This window comes from Grus americana, chromosome 8, assembly GCF_028858705.1.
Source record: "Grus americana isolate bGruAme1 chromosome 8, bGruAme1.mat, whole genome shotgun sequence".
NCBI classification, from domain to species: Eukaryota; Metazoa; Chordata; class Aves; order Gruiformes; family Gruidae; genus Grus; species Grus americana.
Genome location: NC_072859.1, coordinates 24,400,783 through 24,417,419, shown reverse-complemented (window position 1 = coordinate 24,417,419; position 16,637 = coordinate 24,400,783). Strand labels below are relative to the sequence as shown.

The following is a 16,637-nucleotide window of genomic DNA, read 5'->3' as shown; positions in this document are numbered from 1 at the left end:
AGTGAAATCTCAGATTGTGGTGCCTGCTTGGGGAGCACAGCCCCGCGTGTCGGCCAAAACCAGCTCCAGAGAACAGAAAACCGGAACTGGGACCTCCAGAAGTGAAAGCACATTCACAGGCTGGGGAACTAAGGCAAAGGGGAGAGTGCTCTGGGCCTGAGCAAGCCCCTCACCTGGTCTGAGGAATGGGAGAGGGGCGCACACACCCCGCAGTGGGGATGGAGTCTGGCCCCTCTCATGTGGGGCAGGACCGTTCTGCTCCATGAGCTGCCCCACGCGGGGCAGGAGAACACAGCGAGCAGGGGGACCAGTTTTTGTTGTCCCTGCCGCAGCCAGGAGGGACAGGAGGCTTTGAGGCACCCCAACCTTGATTTTAACCCCCTCCTCTGGGCTCTTCCCCAGAGGCAAGGGGCAGGCAGAGTCCGGGCACCACAATAATGACAGCCACAACATAGAAATATTCTTAATATAATCAGGTGCAGGGTCTCCCCCCTCCCAACTGCACACGCACAAACGAGCAGGGGGCGAGCCCTCCCGCCCAGCCAGCCACTGCCACAGGGGCAGCCTCCCTGCCGAGGGGCATGGGCACCCACAGGGAACTGCTGGGGAAGGGCCGGCAGCCCGGGCACGGGGCAGCCCATGCTCGGACAGTCCTGCCCAGGCTTCCCACCCCCGCTGCTGCCTCCTGCAGCCGGCACTCCCGTCCCCTGCGAGGGAGGAGCATGCTGGGGGAAAAAAAAGATGCTGACACCAAGATGCAGCCACCAAATCTAGCTGAGGAGCGTCCCGAGTGGGTTAATTCTAGGTGGAGGGTTATTCTACGAGCCGTACTGCAGCAGGGCGGGGAGGATGGGGGGGCTTCCTTGCGGGAAAGAGCTGGTCCGGGCAAATTGTCTGCGGTCCTGGCCAGGTGCTCAGTAGTCTGCTGTGTACTCTGTGCCATGCAGCCCTCGGCACAGCAGGGTGAACTCCTTCACCATCTCCTTCACTCGCCGCTTGTTCACACGCTCTCTGCTAAGACAGAGGGAAGGGACAAACATGAATCAGGAGGGACACGCCAGGCCATGCAGGAGGGTCATTCCCACCGCACGTGGGGTGCGGCCACCACAGGCAGAGGTGCACGAACCTGAGGATCTGCTGGCTGAAGGTCTCCTTCTGCTCGGGGCTGACGCGGGCTGAGGGGAAGCCGTCCTGCTGCATGGCCTCCTTGATCCAGACGCTCAGGTAGCTGAAGCAGTGCTTGTTCAAGGCAAAGAGGATTTCTGCAAAGTGATCCATGAGGCTGCGGGAAGCCTGGCCACCGACGCCCTGCCATAGAGCAGACAGACCCTGTTGAGCCCCTGGCGTCACCCTGCCTGCACCCACCCGTTTGCCAGGCTCTCTGACCCCAGTTCTGCAGGGGTGCTGCTCAGGAACAGAGCCCAAAGCTGCCTGCGGTCCCGGTGTCTCTCACCTCCAGCACTGCCTGCAGCAACACTTTGCCGTTCTCATGCACGACCTGTCCCACCGGGGCGATCTCTCCGCAGCGGGGCAGCAGCTCTGTCTGCAACACAGAGCCCGGCCCGCTCAGTGCCAGAGCGGGCGCCACACCGCAGCACCCGTGCCCAACCTGCAGCCCTGCTCCTACCCTCCCAGCTCTCGGGAGGCTGCACAATGCCACGATACTCACAAAAAAGCCACAGGATGCTTTGACTGTTGGGGCCTCGGGAAACTTGAGTGAAAGGACACCTGCGGACAGAAATTGCTCAGGTTAGCAGCCAAAAACACCGCATGCCAGCCCAAACCAGCCCTGCGGTCACTAGCTCCTGGCTCCGCAGGAGGAGCAGGCTGGCTTCTCTGCAGAGCAATTTGGAGCGTGTGCCCATGGTACTCACCACACTGAAACACTGCTTTGACATCCAGGTTGCTACACAGGAAGAGGTCCGGCTTCCTTTTCAGAGCCTGCAAGGCACACAGACAGGCAGCATAAACCCAGCGCTGCAGAGGCAGCCAGGAAACCTCCGAGGAACCCAGTGCCCCAGACAGCCTCTGCCTGGATGCACACTTACCTGGGCACACCCACGGTAAACAGCAGATTCACACAGTACAGCAGGAAACCATCACTTCCCCCCCCCCCCCCCCAAGAAAATGTCAATCAAGCAGCTAGGTGGCTTGCTATGCTCAGGGACCGCTGACCCCAGGACCTGAGGATAGATGCCACTGGTATACACACAAACACTTCAGACACGGAGACAGGACAGAGGGCTCCTGTCCCTCCAGGCCAGGCAGCAGCAGCGCTCCCAGCACAAGAAACAGCCATGTGGGGCCCAGCAGAGCCCAGCCACCCATGTGCTTTGCTCCTCTCCTCTCAAAGGTGCTGGTGTCCCTGGGGTCACAGCACCTGGTTCAAGCAATAACCCCAGACTGGACCAGCAGCTCGCTCTGCTTGGGCTCCAGGGCAGAGAGACAACAAGATGCCAACATTGCTGGGCAGTTCCTGAGCAGCAAGTACGAGATCAGAAAAGCTTCAGGTTTTTCTGCTGCACGGCAACTTTACCAGCCACTGTGGGGGGGTCAGGCACTGCTGCTGGGGACAGCCTGTGCTGTGGCACTCTGTGCAATGGCTCAGCCCCCCCCCGTACCGGCACTGGGCAGTTACTGGACAGCAGTGGTTCAGCCTGTACCTTCCACTCCACAGGAAAGGTTTCTGCCCTGCCACAGCAAGCCCTGCTAAGACAGCCACGTCCGTGCCCTGGCCACCATGCCACCGTGCCCGCTGCTGTGGGCCAGCACTGGGGAGTGGCAGACATGCTTCCTGCCCTGCTGTCACTGCGACACCGGGGGCAGCAGCCACAGCACTAGAGTGTCCCCACTCTGTGCCTGGAGCTCAGAGAGCAGGATACCAGGGCGGGCAGCCCTCAGGCTGAGCTGTGTGCAGGACCACTGCCTCCCTCTGAGCCCGCTCCCGAAGATGCAAGCAGGGACAGCTTGCAGCCAGCAGCACCCAGGACGCATGGCCATCTGCCCCCAGCCATGGTCTCTACTTATTTCCCACCCTTTCCTCTCAAGGGAAAGGCCACAGCCATCTGCCCAGTGCAGATGGAAACCAAGAAGCTGAGGAGCAGGTTTCAGGGTTACCCCAGCTCCTTTCTGACCCTTTGTATCACACGCTGCAAGAGAGGACTCAGGCTTGGGCACCGAAGGCATCGCTGTACCAGGCGGAGGTGGCACAATCGCAGGGACCTGCTTCCCTGCTAGATACAAGTGGAGACCTTCACAGGGGCCATCAGGGGCCACATTTTACCTGTGTGTGTATATACAGACTGCGCACACCATCCCTCCTGATGTGCTAGCACCAACATCAGAAAGCTAGCTAGGGGATAGGCAACAGCTTAGAAACACAGCCACTCATCACGGCTGCTGCTGTCTAGTCAGCCCCAAACCCTTGCAAGAGACGTTGCAGTTTTAGCCATGGGAGACTACCCCTGTTGGGGCCCTGGTGCAGGCTCCACAGAGGTGACCACAGGCCTCTCCCCCAGCACGCTGCTCGAGGGCAGCTGGCTCCCGTGATACCACCCAGCTGCAGGTTCCTCTGCCCTGCCCAGGGGCTAGTTTTAATCCAAGTCCTGCACACTGCCAGACTCTTCAGCTGGCACAAGTTTTCCAATGTGCCAAGGTTGCCACCTACCTGCAGGGTGCTTCTCCCGGCCAAACCAGACCCGTGGCAGGCAAAGCCCCTCAAGCTCTCCCACAGGCTCACTGCAGCATCTGCTCCTCGCTCCATCAGTGCCACAGGGAAAAGCGTGTCAATATTGTCCTCTTTCCCATAGGACACCTCTACCAAGGGAACGCAGAGTGCAAGCTCAATCTGGGCACGTGTGCACACGTGTAACATAGACAGAGATGCTTTTTTACCCCCATGAGATGGGGCCCTGTGGAGCTTCTCCCATTAGCAAGCAGCACTGGGTAGGTCCAGCTGCTCTTTCCCAGCATCAGGAACCCTGTCCAGCTCCAGGGCCTCTTACTGCCAGCCTGTCCTCCCTGTCTCCTGCCAGAGCAGCTCTGCTCACGTGTTCTGGGATGGGGACAGGTCTTTAAATGCTTTCAAACATCTCCCCACATCCTCTGCTGCAGCAGCCACTGCAGAGTTAGGCAGTGGCTCTCTGGCGCGGGCTGTCCTGCAGGCTGGCACACAGAAGACGTCAGGTTCTTCTCCACGGCAGCTGGGAGAACCCCAGACAGGTCTTCAGAGCAGGCTCCTCTTCTGTGCCTGGCTCTTCAGAGGCAGGCAGGCATGGAGAGGACATGGAACCCCACTCCTCCAGCAGACAGGGGACAGCAGGGGGCTGCACGGCCAGTTCCTGCAGCTCTCCGGAGCACACAGATCAAGCCCTTGTGTCTGGCACCACTACCTCTTCCCAGAGCCTCCAGCTTTGGAAAGGGCACATGAGCTTGGCCAGGCACTGGGGCCAGGGAGCAGCAGTCAGCCCCTGCCTGCTGGGCAGAGGGGGATACCGAGCCCATGTCCTCCATGGGGCTCTATGACTCTGGCTGGAGCAGGTGTGGTGGAGAGCTCAAGGAGTGCTGCATACAGCCTGGGCCAGCCCAAGGCGGGAGGGAGGTGGGCAATGGCCGTGGCTGGCCCATCACAGGTCAATCTTGCATCTTCTGTCCAGTGAGACCCCATTGCCCAGTCTGCCCTTGGGCTGCTGGTCAGGGGAGGTCACTGCAGTGCTCCTGAGGTCCGTGCTGGCGTGGAGACCTGCCAGGGGTGGGTGGATGTGCCTGCAGCCCCGGTGGGGAGGCAGGCTGGATAGCCCCAAAACCCTACCTGCAACCGGGAGCACACACATGAGCGATACCCGCTGGCCAGGGAGCAGGTAAGAGCTCCCAAACACCAGAACCTGCCTGGCTTTGCCAACGCAGACCCGGGTGCCAGCCCCAGCCTGAGGACAGATCTCACCGCAAAGGGTGCCAGCACCGCTCCGAGCAGTGCCATGGCAGCCTGGTTATTTTATACTTAGCTTTGAGTAGTAACAATAATTCCAGGGTCTCTGGCATCTGTAAGACATTTGGTTTAAGCCAGCATGCTCTTGTGATCAGCCAGCCGTCGTCAAGGGTGGATTGCCAATTAACATGGTGGCAAAACGATCAGCTGCACCACATGGGCAGTCCCATGGGCTGCAAGCAAGCCCAAATAAATATACCGTCAAGTCAACTGAAATCCTGTCACCCAGAGAGATGGTTCCCTGTGAGCTGGTGACAGAGGGCTGCTGTGCTGGTGTCAGGAGGTAGGAGAGTACTTGCTATCAGAGGGAGAAGACAAAACCACTGCCTTTTAGGAGAAAACAGACAAATTTGGATCAGGGAAGATGATATTTCCACTAAGGTGATCAACCATAGGAGCAGTCTGTCAGCAGAAAGTCTCCACCTTGACACACTCTTGGGTCCAAACCCGCTGCTGCTCTGGAAGATGCATTACTTCACCAAGGGCTCCACGGGTGGAGCAGACTGGGATGAAAACAGCCCCCACCACATGAAAATCTGATCTGAAGTGATCTGCAGTTCTCTCCAACTGAAACCCTTGGATCTACAAATGCTCAAGAGCATCACTGCAGAGCATGGTCCTCTGGAAGAGGATGGGCTGGACTGACCTCTGCCATCAGACAGTTCTTGAAGTCCTGAGGGCAAGGAGCCAAGCAGGGATGGTACGGCCATTTCTTGATGGGTTTCAAAGCACCCTGCCACATCATCAGTCTGGGAAGAGGGGCAGGCCAAGAGGAGGAAACCTTGAAACAAGTCCTACGGGTGAGGAGAGAGGATGGGAATGGGATCCTTTGGTCACCATGGAGTTACTGGAATAAAAAGCCCAGGAAAACCTCAGGTCTTGAGTGGGTGGTGGTGGGCTGGCAGCACAATGACAGATGTCTTGCAGTGATCCAAGACAGAGCAGCCATGGAGGTAGGAGCCTTTGAGCTGCTACTGCAGCAAGGTCCCTGAAGGATACAGGCTGTCCAGAGATCAGCACGCTGGAGACCAGGCCAGCTGCCAGCACGCTGCCCCAGCATTGCCTGCGGATCCTGCCCACGAGGACAGCGTGTAGCAGCTTCCCAGCAGCTGGGATGAGTGGTGTTTGCTCTCACTGCACACCCCATGGAAGTGCAGCACAGTTGCACTTTTCTCTCCAAGAAAGCACAAATGTGCCATGTCCAGACACAGAGAAGGACCCCAAGCCAGAAACAAGCTCAGCACTTTCCAAAGAAACAACAAATAGCCTTGGAACAGTCTCTCAGGGTCACCTAACGCCCTACCCTCTGGCAGGATCACCTCTACCTGCCCTTCAAGAGCAACAGGCTTGTTGAGTCCTTTCAAGCCCTCCAAGCGACAGCAGCTCCCCAAGTGACCTTCCAGTGCTTCCCCGCACTCTTAGAAAGATCTCCTACTGTTTGTCCCACTCGAGAACAGAAAAGGGATTTTTACCTACGACTGGGACATTACCTTTTACACACTCCAAGACTCATACAGCTCCTCAGGCTCCCCTCAGCCTTCCCTCCTCACCATGTGTACAAGGTGGTCATCTTCCCAGATGCTTTTCTCTGTGCTCTCTGGTCTCTATCTACAGAAATGTTGTGCCCCAAACTGGGCTCAGTGCTTGAGCAGAGGTCCCACTAGCACTAAGTGGCTGGGGAGGACACCCCCATGAACCTCACGCACAGATCCCATTTACCATCCTCCCGTCACGTTCAAAACCCTTGTTAAAAGGTCACAGCTTCCAAAACCAGTATTGGAAAAAGCTGTGAACACCATCTGATAACCTCGATTATGTTACGTCTTTCAAGATGAAAAGCAGGGAAGGAAACACAGCAATAGGTCTTGTGAGATGTGATGGGTCTTAGTGTGATCTGGGCATCAAGGTGAGACCTGTGAGGAGCAGATCCTGCCCAGGGGGGTGAGGTGCAGCCCCCTCGCCTGCTCCATCCCGCAAGACCCACACATGAGCTGAGCAGCTGTCGGAGGCAGCCGCCGGCCAGGGCATGACAGACATGCCAGGCTCCCTTCCCGGGCTACCGGCAAGGGCAGGATGGCCACAGCTCTGGCAGCTGCCTGGGTGGGCGTTCCTGCGCAGCCACCAGGCCAGCACGTGGGGTTAGAGGTCTCACCATTACAGAAACGAAGCAGAAAGTGACTGCCGAGCCCCTCCTTGCCACTGACCCACTCTCTGGGTAGGTGCCGGGGGACGCGTCTCTGGTGGGGGCACTGAGTGCATCGAGGACATCAGGGCTTCTCCCTCGGGCCACGGCAGGCTGAGGAGCACGCTGGGCTCCCGCCGCTCCCGCCAGGTGTATATACACACACAGCATAGCACCGGCCAGCGGTGACATGAGTGCCAGCCCCACAAAGCCAGCCCGCGTGCGGCCCCCGCCACGCCGACACAAACCGTCCCCGCATACTGCCGAGCCAGCAGCACGGGAGTGCTCCTGGGCTGCCCGTGCAGGAGCTGCCACCGCCCCAAGAGGCTGCCAGGGCGGGAGGCAGTGCGGCACCCTGGCAGGTCCAGACGCCATCGCAAGCACGTTGCTTACAGCCAAACCCCGGCAGCTGCCTGCAACCGCAGGCAGGGGCTTCCTCCCACCGGCCCTGGGGCAAGGCAGCCAGCTCAGCCCGTCTGCGCTCAGGAGGACCCATTGCAGGGCAGGTGAATGGGTCGGAAAACATCCACTTAATGCTCTGATTTGTCTGTCACCGAGGGCGACCGCGGTAGCAGCCCCAAGCGCCCTGCGCCGGCTTCGGCAAGGCGAGGGGGTGGCAGCTGGAGGCTGCCCCTGCAGAGGAGGGCACTGCCCTGGGGATGGTGCGAACCCAGAACTAAAGGAGAATGTTTTGTTTTCAACTTCCACGGAAACAGATGGAGAAACTCGATATTCAACTAAAAGGAAAAAAACGTTGTCAACAGAAAGCTAAAAATAGGTTTAAATTGAATTAAAAAGAGAAAGAGAGAGAACAGAAAGTGAATGAATAAGAAACTAAAACACACCTGTGCCAGGAGTTGCATAAATGAATCAACAATATCAGGATGATCCCTGGGCCCTAAAATATAATAAAGATGTAACTTAAGAGAAAAATCATACAAACAGCAACTCAACATCATATAGTTATGTGATACAGAAAGAATTTACAAGTGAAAACAGGAGTGTAAGGGAGGAGGGGTGTGTGGGGAAGGGGATGGGCAACATGAGCAGCTTGAAGCAAGTTAAAGAAACAAAACATACAAAAAATCATGAAACTTGGAGAACCCAAGAACAGAAAGAAACTGCAAAGGAAAGGGTCTGAAGCCCCAGGGTCTCCAGCTAGCACCTGGGTGCTGCAGAGCCAAGGAGGAGATCTTCGTGTCCTTGGGGAGGAAGAGGAGGAGGAGCAGGGGCTAGCTGGGCACCATCTCCACAAGGAGAATTAGAGTTTTTGCACTGTGGGGACTGAGCGGGTGTCTTCAGAGCACCGTTTGGTCCTGGAAGATAACTGCAAGTGAACGACAACACCTCAGCAAACGCTTGACAGGCCCGGCTGGGCTCAGGCGTGCACATGCTCGTCACCAGCACCAGTTGCTCAGGAGCCCCTGGCACAGTCACCCTCCCGCTCCGTTCCCAGATGCTGAGACCCTGAGTCCAGGACCGTCCTGGAGGTGTCCTCCAGCACCCTCCTGGGAGAGAGCAGCTCAGTGCCCAGAGATCTCCATGCCAGCACCACTCGCCCTACCTTGGCATCTGACTGCACAGACACGTCTTGGCCCCTGTGGGGTCAGGCGTCCCCTCCTCTCCTGCCGCCCGTGGGCTCAGCAGAAGGGGCTCACCCTGCTCAGGGCTGGCTGCCCACCGAAGGGGACCCACGGGGCGGGTGGGAGCGCACAGTCCTGGGCACACAGCGAGCTGGACAGCTGCTTGCTTGAGCAAAGCTCGTGTCCAAGCACTGGCACAGCTTGGGCTCTGCCCCCTCCCCTTTTCTCCTGCAGACATGCCTGCTGCTGCCCGGAGGCATCGCCACCTCCCCGGGTGCCAAGCCAAAAGGGTTTCAGCGTAGACACATCCACACGCCGCTGGCAGAAGCAGGGACCTGGTCTCCGGGTAAGCCCGGCTCGCTTGCCGCTGACCCCAGTGACACCTCAGCGCAGCGGGATTTGCTCGGACCGTGGCATGATGAAGAAGCAGGGGTCCTCACGCCTCTCCCACCTCTCTAAAGAGCTCTCAGCCTTGTACTGGGGGATGGCATCACCCTACCTGGCACCCAGCTGTGAGCAAAGGACAAGACCCCTTGGGGACCGCATACGGAGGTGCTGAAGGACCAGAGCCAGCAGCTCCAAGGTACCTTTGTCCCTGTCACAGGCCAAGTCACCCAGAGGCTGAGGGGAGCCATGGCGCAGAGGGGCCTGTCCTAACCCCATTCGCTTTTTGTAGGGTGGGCAGCGAGCAGAAGAGGGGCCCCTGCCCTGCGGGAGGATGCCAGCATCCTCAGCATCACAGCGGTGACTCAGTGGCCAGCAGTGACTCTGAAAAGGTTGTTTCCCAGATGTCCACACACACCCCCTCCTGCTCATGCGAGGGCTTGATTCCTGGCCACTACAAGCAGCACTGGCCCCCGGAGGAGCCCCAGGATCTCCTGGGGAGCACAGCCTCCCTGCCAAGCAGGACTGGAGCTCCGGCTCGACCCTTGCAGCACGCGACGCCCAGCCCTGCTGCAGAAGCGGGGCTGTCACGGCAGAGTCTCACCCGGGGATTTCCTGCTTCTGCTGCCCTGCAGGGAAGGTACCCACCTTCCAGGGGTTGGGATGAATCCAAGAAACAGAGATGGCCCCATTAGCTTAGCTAGGAGTGAAAACAGCCATTCCTGGTAAGACGCCTCCAGACTCCATGCATGCAACAGCCTGACAGCCCCAGCGCGAAGAAGAGTTAATCCCACGTACCTTGCTGGAAGAGGGTCAGCGTGACTGAGGTAACGAGCAAGAAGAGGGCCTTGATGGGAGGGAAGTGGGCAGGCTCATGAGCAAAGATGTGAACCAGCTGCAACACAGAGAGAATGACTGAAGCTGCTGCTGGCTCTGCGTGCCCCCGGTCTCCCCGGGGAGCGGCAGCCCCAGCCCCCAGCATGGCTTCATACCTGCCGGGTGAGGTCGATGGCAGAGGCCTGGGGGATGGTGCTGTACATCTGCCCCAGCATCTCGCACAGCTGAGGCACCATGGGGGCAAAATCATCCAGGAGAGTCTTCACAGACTTCTCAAAGATGGCACAGACAGACTGTGGGAGAAGGATGGCGTGAGCAATGGGCATCAGGAGACCTCTTCCAGGGTGGCCAAGGCTTGACAGATGGGTCCCAAGGGAGGGAAGAGCTGGCAATGGGGATGGGGACCAGCCAGGAAGAGGGCTCAGACCTGCTCTGGTCCTGGTGGCCCGTCCTGCAGCACAGGATGCTCCCAGACACTGGGAAACACCCTTCCCACTGCTGCAGGAAGGTTCCCCGAGGGTCAGGGGGAAGAGTGGCTGGTGGGACACTGCACATGGGCATTACTGGACTGAGCAAACTGGAGAAAAAAAAACAGTTGACAGGTCCAGATCAGAGCAGAGCTCTCCCCTTAAGGAACACAGGTTTGGTAGACCCCACCTCCCTGCTGATGGCAGGGCCTCTGTAACTGGAGAGGAGCAGAGCTGATGGGGGCACAAGACAGACAACAATGGCTGGACGCTGATGGTGACAGCAAGCAGCGCGGGTCCAGACAACCCAGAAAGAAACCTCTCTGACAGGGCATCAGCCAGTGTCCGTCCTTTGCTGTCCCCAGTTCAGGTCAGCAAGGACAGGCAGAGCTGCAGGCAGTACACAGGAGGATCCTGGTTACCTCCACCACCTGGGCATCATTCAGCCACTTGCTGAGGACCTTCTGTATGAGCTGGAAGACTTGCTGCAGAACCACCACCACCTGTAAGGAACGAGAGGGACTGAAGAGAATCGGCCCCCATGGCACAGAGGAGTGGAGATTCAAGACTAAGCATGGCCAGAAGTCAAACCTTCAGGCACCACTGCCTCCCCCTCCACAGCTGCACAGCTCTCAAAGCCGGCAGGCAGCACCCAGGCTGTCCTCCAGAGCAGTGCCCAGCCAAGAGGGATCCTGCAGGTCACCTCTGCCCACCTCAGAAGCAGTGGGATGAGCTGAAGGAGTTGTTTTAGCTGGAATGCACTAGCACTACCCTCTTCATGGTACACACTGCATTCCCCATTAACCCCCTTCTCCTTCCAGCACCAGCAGTGAAGAGCAAGGCTTTGGCCAGGCTGTGGCAAAGAGCATCAAGCCAACATTCTACTCACTGGGTTGGGTCCTTGCTGCACCGGCATTTTCTTGACCTCGGTGCTTTCGTGGTCATCATCGTGGTGGCTGATGTCTAGGGTGGTGAAGAGGTTGGAGAGCAGGCCCAGGATGTGGATGATGGCCAGCTTGTTGGAGGGATTGGGCTGCGAGGGAAAACAAGGTCAAAGAATGACACGGACAGCGCTGCTCAATCACAGTCATGCCTTTGGGATCCTGAGGAACCAGGACTGCAGAGGCAAAGAGCCAGAGAGGGGTTCCCTGCACTGCCCTCTCTCAAGCCCACAATCAAGAGTGCTGCTTCAACAAAGCAGCCCCAGGGCTACAGCCAGCGGGAGAAGCCACTTCTGGATGGAGCTAGCACGAGGGCACTCACCGTTTCGTCAGCCAGCTTTTCCAGCTGCTGGATGTAGGGGGTGATCAGGGAGTGCAGGTTCTTCAGGATCTCCTCCACTTGCAGCGCAGAGAGCAGGAAACCTAGAGCCTGCATCAGCCACATGCACTGGCTCGTCTGGGACAGAGAGGAGACACAACGGGGCAGGTCACCCCCCAGCCTGCAGCCCTACTGCACACATACTTGCTAAGACAACTGCCAGGGGCCCAGGCAGCAAAGCCAGGACCCTGGTGTCCTGCAGCTCCAGAGCTGCTCTATCTGGGTCACCCTAGGTGCATCTCACTGCAGGAGAGGGGAGCAGCTCCCTGCCAGCATGGCAGAACCCAGGGAACAGGTGCTCTGCCACCAGCACCTACCCTCTTCCCAGCAACCTGCCAAGGAAAGACCAGCTGGTGCCCAGAGATCTCCATGCTGGGACCACTCACCCTACCTCAGCACACCATCCTTTGCACAGCCTGTCTCAGCCCCTGTGGGGTCAAGTGTCCCACCCCATCCCGGTCGCAGGCACAGCCTGGGCTCTGTGCCCACACTTATCTCCCTTCTTTTCCCTCTTGACGACATGCCTGCCATCTCCGCATCCTTGGGCTTGGAGGGACTGGGAACTGCTAGAGTTAAGTCTCCCTAGGGGCCTCCCTCTCCATGGGGACACACTCCCCCAGCATGACCCCAGCCTACATGAGCCCAGCAGCACAGCGAGAGGCAGCCAGCAGGTTCTACTGGCCCTACACAAGCTGGCTGCAGTGCTGAGCTCTCCTCTGGGGACACCCCAACTTGCAATGGCACCCCTTGTGTCTTCAGCTAGGCGTGACTAAGGGGTATGGGGGTGGGGAGGGGGCAAGCAGAACCAGCCAGAGGTATGAGCCAGCTCCTCTTACCTTGTGAATCTGCTTCATCAACACCTCCTGCCGAAGGGAAGGGGAGAGATAAAGAGGAGGGTGAGTGCTGCAGAAAGCCCCTTCCCTTCCAGGAGGCAGGACTGACGCAGGAGGTCAAGACAACCGAAACCCGCATGGGCACAGACAAGCAGCATGCACTCCCCACAACCCGCCACAGTCAGGGAGCAAAATCCTCGTCCCCTGGTAAGCTCTTTCCCCAGCCAGCCCCCTCAGCCACTCAGCGAGGGGAGCCCCTGGGTCAGATGGGCTCTGCAGCAGGACGGCTCGAGGAGCCAACCTCAGCCAGGTCTTCCTTACCCCAGTGACGGTTTCCCCCAGACTCCAAGAGCAGAGACTCATCCCCTCCACCAGCCCCTCTCTGCTCCCAGTGTGCACCCTGTCAGCTCCCCTAAGCCCAGCCCTCCTCCTAGTGCCTTGGGACTCCGACTCCCATCTGCCCCAAATCTTGAGAGCAAAGAAAGACCATGGGACAATCTGCTCCAGCACTGCAGGGACCGGCTCAGTCTCCACAGGGAGGCTTCAACACCAGGACGCTCTCCAAGATGCTCAGCAGCAGCACCTGCTGCCTGGAAGGTGCAGAGCTGGCACGATGCTGCTCCGAACAAGGCAAACAAAACCCCAGGGAAAGGATGGATTTCCAAGTGCAAGCCCAGCAGACCCATTGGCAGTCATGTCTGCCACCGCCTGCCACTTCTGCGCTCCCAGCAGGACAGAGAACCTGCCACCTGGGTCTACTGGCCTAGAAACACAACAGACAACAAGTCCCCCAGGCCAAGTAAGATGCCCTGAGCTGCTGCTTTGCGTCCCCCTGCCCTGATCCATGCGGAGGAAAGGGTGTGCACAGAGCACATCCCAGGTCACTGCCACGTGTCCGTCTGCATCCAGCTCATACCTGCGACACGGCGACGATGTTGGCGGCATATGGCGGCAGGTCGTACTTGCACTCACGGCAGATCTTCTTCAGGGTGGAGACACTGGAGATGGAGAGCTCAGGGTTGCCCAAGGCTTGGAGCACCAGTGGCAGCACGTTGTTAATCATGACAGGGTGATCAGCCAGCCACTCCGACAGAGCCCCTGCGCACACAGACGGGATCAGACCACAGGACTGCGCCGCGGGTTCTTGCTCCCCACGTCCCGAGATGCTCAGCTTTGCTTTTCACGGCTGTTATTGCTGGGCAGGAGCAGGCTCAGAGGGGGTCCCCCTCCCCAGCCCAGCCTGCGTGTGCGCAAAAGCCTCACCGATAGTGAACATGACGGTGTCGGCGAGTTGCACGTTGCTGATGCTGATCCGGGGAATGAGGCCAATCAGCCCTGGCACCACGTCGGAGTAGTTCACATCGATGGTCTCGGCGATGGACTGGAAGCCGTAGAGCAAGGCTTCCGTGTGCTGCCAGGGTGGGAGAAGCACCATCAGAGCCGTGTGCTGACCCCGATGCCCACCCCAGTCCCTTGCTCCTGCAGCGGCCAAGGAGGCTGGTCCCTGGGCAGCGCTAAGGACGGGGAGGCAGAAGACGACCTGTCACCTGGGTCCCCTTGCTCACCTGCCACGTGGATGGCTGCTCTGTGTTGGTCAGGAGACGTCCCAGTTTGTCATAGAGGCTGCTCAGGAGCTCAGCGCCCAGCATCTCATACACGTACATCAGTGTGTCAGAGATGTCCACCCTGCAGAGAACAAAGAGGGTCTCCAAACACTGTCCCCATCCCCTGCAGAGCTCTCCACGCACAGGCGCATGCTTCCCCTCCCGCTGCCAGGCAGGGTGCAGGCACTGCCCGCACAAGGACACTGCCCCAGCCCAACGCAGACTGGTCCCAGGGATTCCTTGGCAGGGCAACTGGTGCCACACAAAACATCAGCTTGTTTCCATATCACCACTACAGCCAAAACAACTCTTGGTGGAAGGAATCTCCTCCATGTTCCTCCTTAGGTGTTCCCACAGTGCTCAGGCTCCAGGAAGGCAAGATGTTGCCTGCGTCCTCGCCTGCCTGACAAGCAAACCCAGCTCCAAGCCTAAAGTCGCATCCAATGTGCTCCGCTCCTGCTACCCAGGGAAAGGCACGCCCCAGCTGTACCTGTATATCCGAAACTGCTCCTTCTCATCCGAAGACCAGAAGCCATACTCCTCATCGGAGGGGAACTGGGCTTTGTGCAGCAGCACGTCCACCAGCTGGAAGTAGACAGGCCTGTAGACCTGCTGGTACACTGCCTGCTTGTCCGGCTCAAAGGAGAGGATGTCGTCCTGGTGGCAGGAGGAGGAATACGTCAGGTGTTGCAGAGGAAAGAAAATGGAGCCAACACGCCTGCTGCACGAGGGGCTGAGGGGCATCTTCCAGGGCTGGTGGGACCTGTCACACCCCAGAGGGTGCATTTCCAGCTCTGCCTGATGCCGAGCCCTTCTGCAGCAGCAGCATTAACTAGAGCCAAGATGACAGAAGCCCCAGCAGCCGGGCAGACCCTCGGGCATTTGAGGACAGCACGGTTACAGCGGGGTGGCAATGCCCTGCCGTGTCCTAGCCTCACGAGCGTGCCTGCATCAGGAGCACGTATGCCTCGGACCGCCACGAGGCAGGCTGGGCCGGGTGCCTGGGGAGCACAGCGCTCTCCTGCCTGCACCTGTATCCTCAGACCCACCCAGAGGAGCAGCGAGAGGAGGTGGGAGCCTCAGGGGGCCCCACGGATCAGAGGGGCTGCCAGTACAGCGCCAACATTGGCCCCCTCCATGCCCATGCTCAGCCATGCCGCATCAGATTGCAGAGAACGGAGCTGGGGGGATGAATGGGGGCTAAAAACAGAGCATGATGTGGCAGGGCTGCTCTGTTGGCACAGGGAATGCTGGCCCTGGGAGAAGGACCCCATGCCAGGCAGCCACTAGCAGCCCCCAGCCCTCCCCTTCCCCACGGCTGCCAGCCTGGCACCAGGGTCTAAGCCACCACGTGCTCTCCTCCCTGCCTGCAGCCGGTGCAGCCACGCAGCAAGGAGCTAACCAACCAGGTCTGCTGCTGCAAAAAAAAAAAAAAAAAAAATTAGCATGAAGTTTTAATTAGTTATGTTAACAAGGCCCTTAAAGGCTGGGTCAGACTTCCTAGGAAGACTGGGGGTGGAAAAAGCAAGCCATGGGGCCAGCATTTCTAAGGTATGTGCCCTGCAGCAGCTGCAAGTACAGGGTGAGGAGCGGGGGCATCAGAAATCCCTGGGGACCAAACGCAGCCAGACCAGATCCCAGTCCCTGTGCACCGGTGGCTCCGGCCCTGCCTGGAGCACGGAATCCGGGCAGGCTGCCCCATGATGGCCACTGACCTGCAGCGTGTACCAGAAGGTGAGCGTCAAGGAGCTGGTGGTTTCGTTGACAGGGTAGTGCCCAGGGATGCCGGTGCAGAACATGATCATGTTGACCAGAGCCAGGAAGCTCTGCCAGTGCTCCACCTGGTCCAGGAGGGCCCTGGGGAGCAGAGAGCAGGGTCAGGGTGACACCACCGCTGGCTTCCCTGCCCCAACATGTATCACCAGGTGCAGGACAGACCCTGGACGAAGCAGCACGTGGGGAACAGTGGGCTGCTCCAAGCTCATTCCCTCTCCTGGGGACCGTCCCCAGCACTCACCGGGAGTGGTTCTCCCCCAAGGCCACAGCAATACGGCAGATCCCATGCGACGTCTCCATGTCCCCGCTCTGGACCGCCTGGCGCAGCTGCTCTTGGAGCCCCAGCACAGGGGGGATGAGCTTCAGGAGAGTGTTCACGTACCTGCAAGCACAGCCTGAATCAGTGCCGGGCATCGCCTCACCAGCACCGGCTGCCATGGCATCCACCCCTTCTGATGCTGTCCCTGGGCTCCTGCCCAGCTTTCCCTACTGGAAGGCTGCTTTGTGCAACGGGATGCATCCAGGAGCCTTTACCACTTCCAGGGACTCTCCTCCCAGCCTGTGGCATTGGGATAAAGGCTGAAGTTCCAAGTACTCCTGCAGCAGAGCCTCCACAAGTGAAGAGAAGGGCTGAACCAGCACCCATCAGCTCTGTGCAAACCCC

The 16,637-nt window shown here is 58.9% G+C and overlaps 1 protein-coding gene across 3 annotated transcripts in view; it reads right to left on the bottom strand.

The window, feature by feature from the left end:
* Positions 1 to 454: 454 nt before the first annotated feature.
* The window catches only part of IPO13 (importin 13), a 31,786-nt gene continuing 15,603 nt past the window's right edge, over positions 455 to 16,637 (bottom strand). The window contains exons 3-20 of one of the 3 annotated variants that reach the window (XM_054833704.1): positions 16,215 to 16,355; positions 15,913 to 16,054; positions 14,688 to 14,854; positions 14,159 to 14,279; positions 13,857 to 14,004; positions 13,510 to 13,691; positions 12,597 to 12,623; positions 11,704 to 11,838; positions 11,330 to 11,473; positions 10,863 to 10,943; positions 10,129 to 10,266; positions 9,935 to 10,031; positions 8,015 to 8,067; positions 1,875 to 1,941; positions 1,670 to 1,728; positions 1,454 to 1,543; positions 1,127 to 1,308; positions 455 to 1,014 (exon numbers count right to left, since the gene is read on the bottom strand). In XM_054833704.1, coding sequence (XP_054689679.1) covers positions 915 to 1,014; positions 1,127 to 1,308; positions 1,454 to 1,543; positions 1,670 to 1,728; positions 1,875 to 1,941; positions 8,015 to 8,067; positions 9,935 to 10,031; positions 10,129 to 10,266; positions 10,863 to 10,943; positions 11,330 to 11,473; positions 11,704 to 11,838; positions 12,597 to 12,623; positions 13,510 to 13,691; positions 13,857 to 14,004; positions 14,159 to 14,279; positions 14,688 to 14,854; positions 15,913 to 16,054; positions 16,215 to 16,355 — 2,074 coding nt within the window. In that variant the 3' untranslated portion in view covers positions 455 to 914. Of the gene's footprint in view, positions 1,015 to 1,126; positions 1,309 to 1,453; positions 1,544 to 1,669; positions 1,729 to 1,874; positions 1,942 to 8,014; positions 8,068 to 8,211; positions 8,497 to 9,934; positions 10,032 to 10,128; positions 10,267 to 10,862; positions 10,944 to 11,329; positions 11,474 to 11,703; positions 11,839 to 12,596; positions 12,624 to 13,509; positions 13,692 to 13,856; positions 14,005 to 14,158; positions 14,280 to 14,687; positions 14,855 to 15,912; positions 16,055 to 16,214; positions 16,356 to 16,637 lie in introns of those variants that run through there. The other 2 variants (XM_054833705.1, XM_054833707.1) reach the window with 2 other exon arrangements.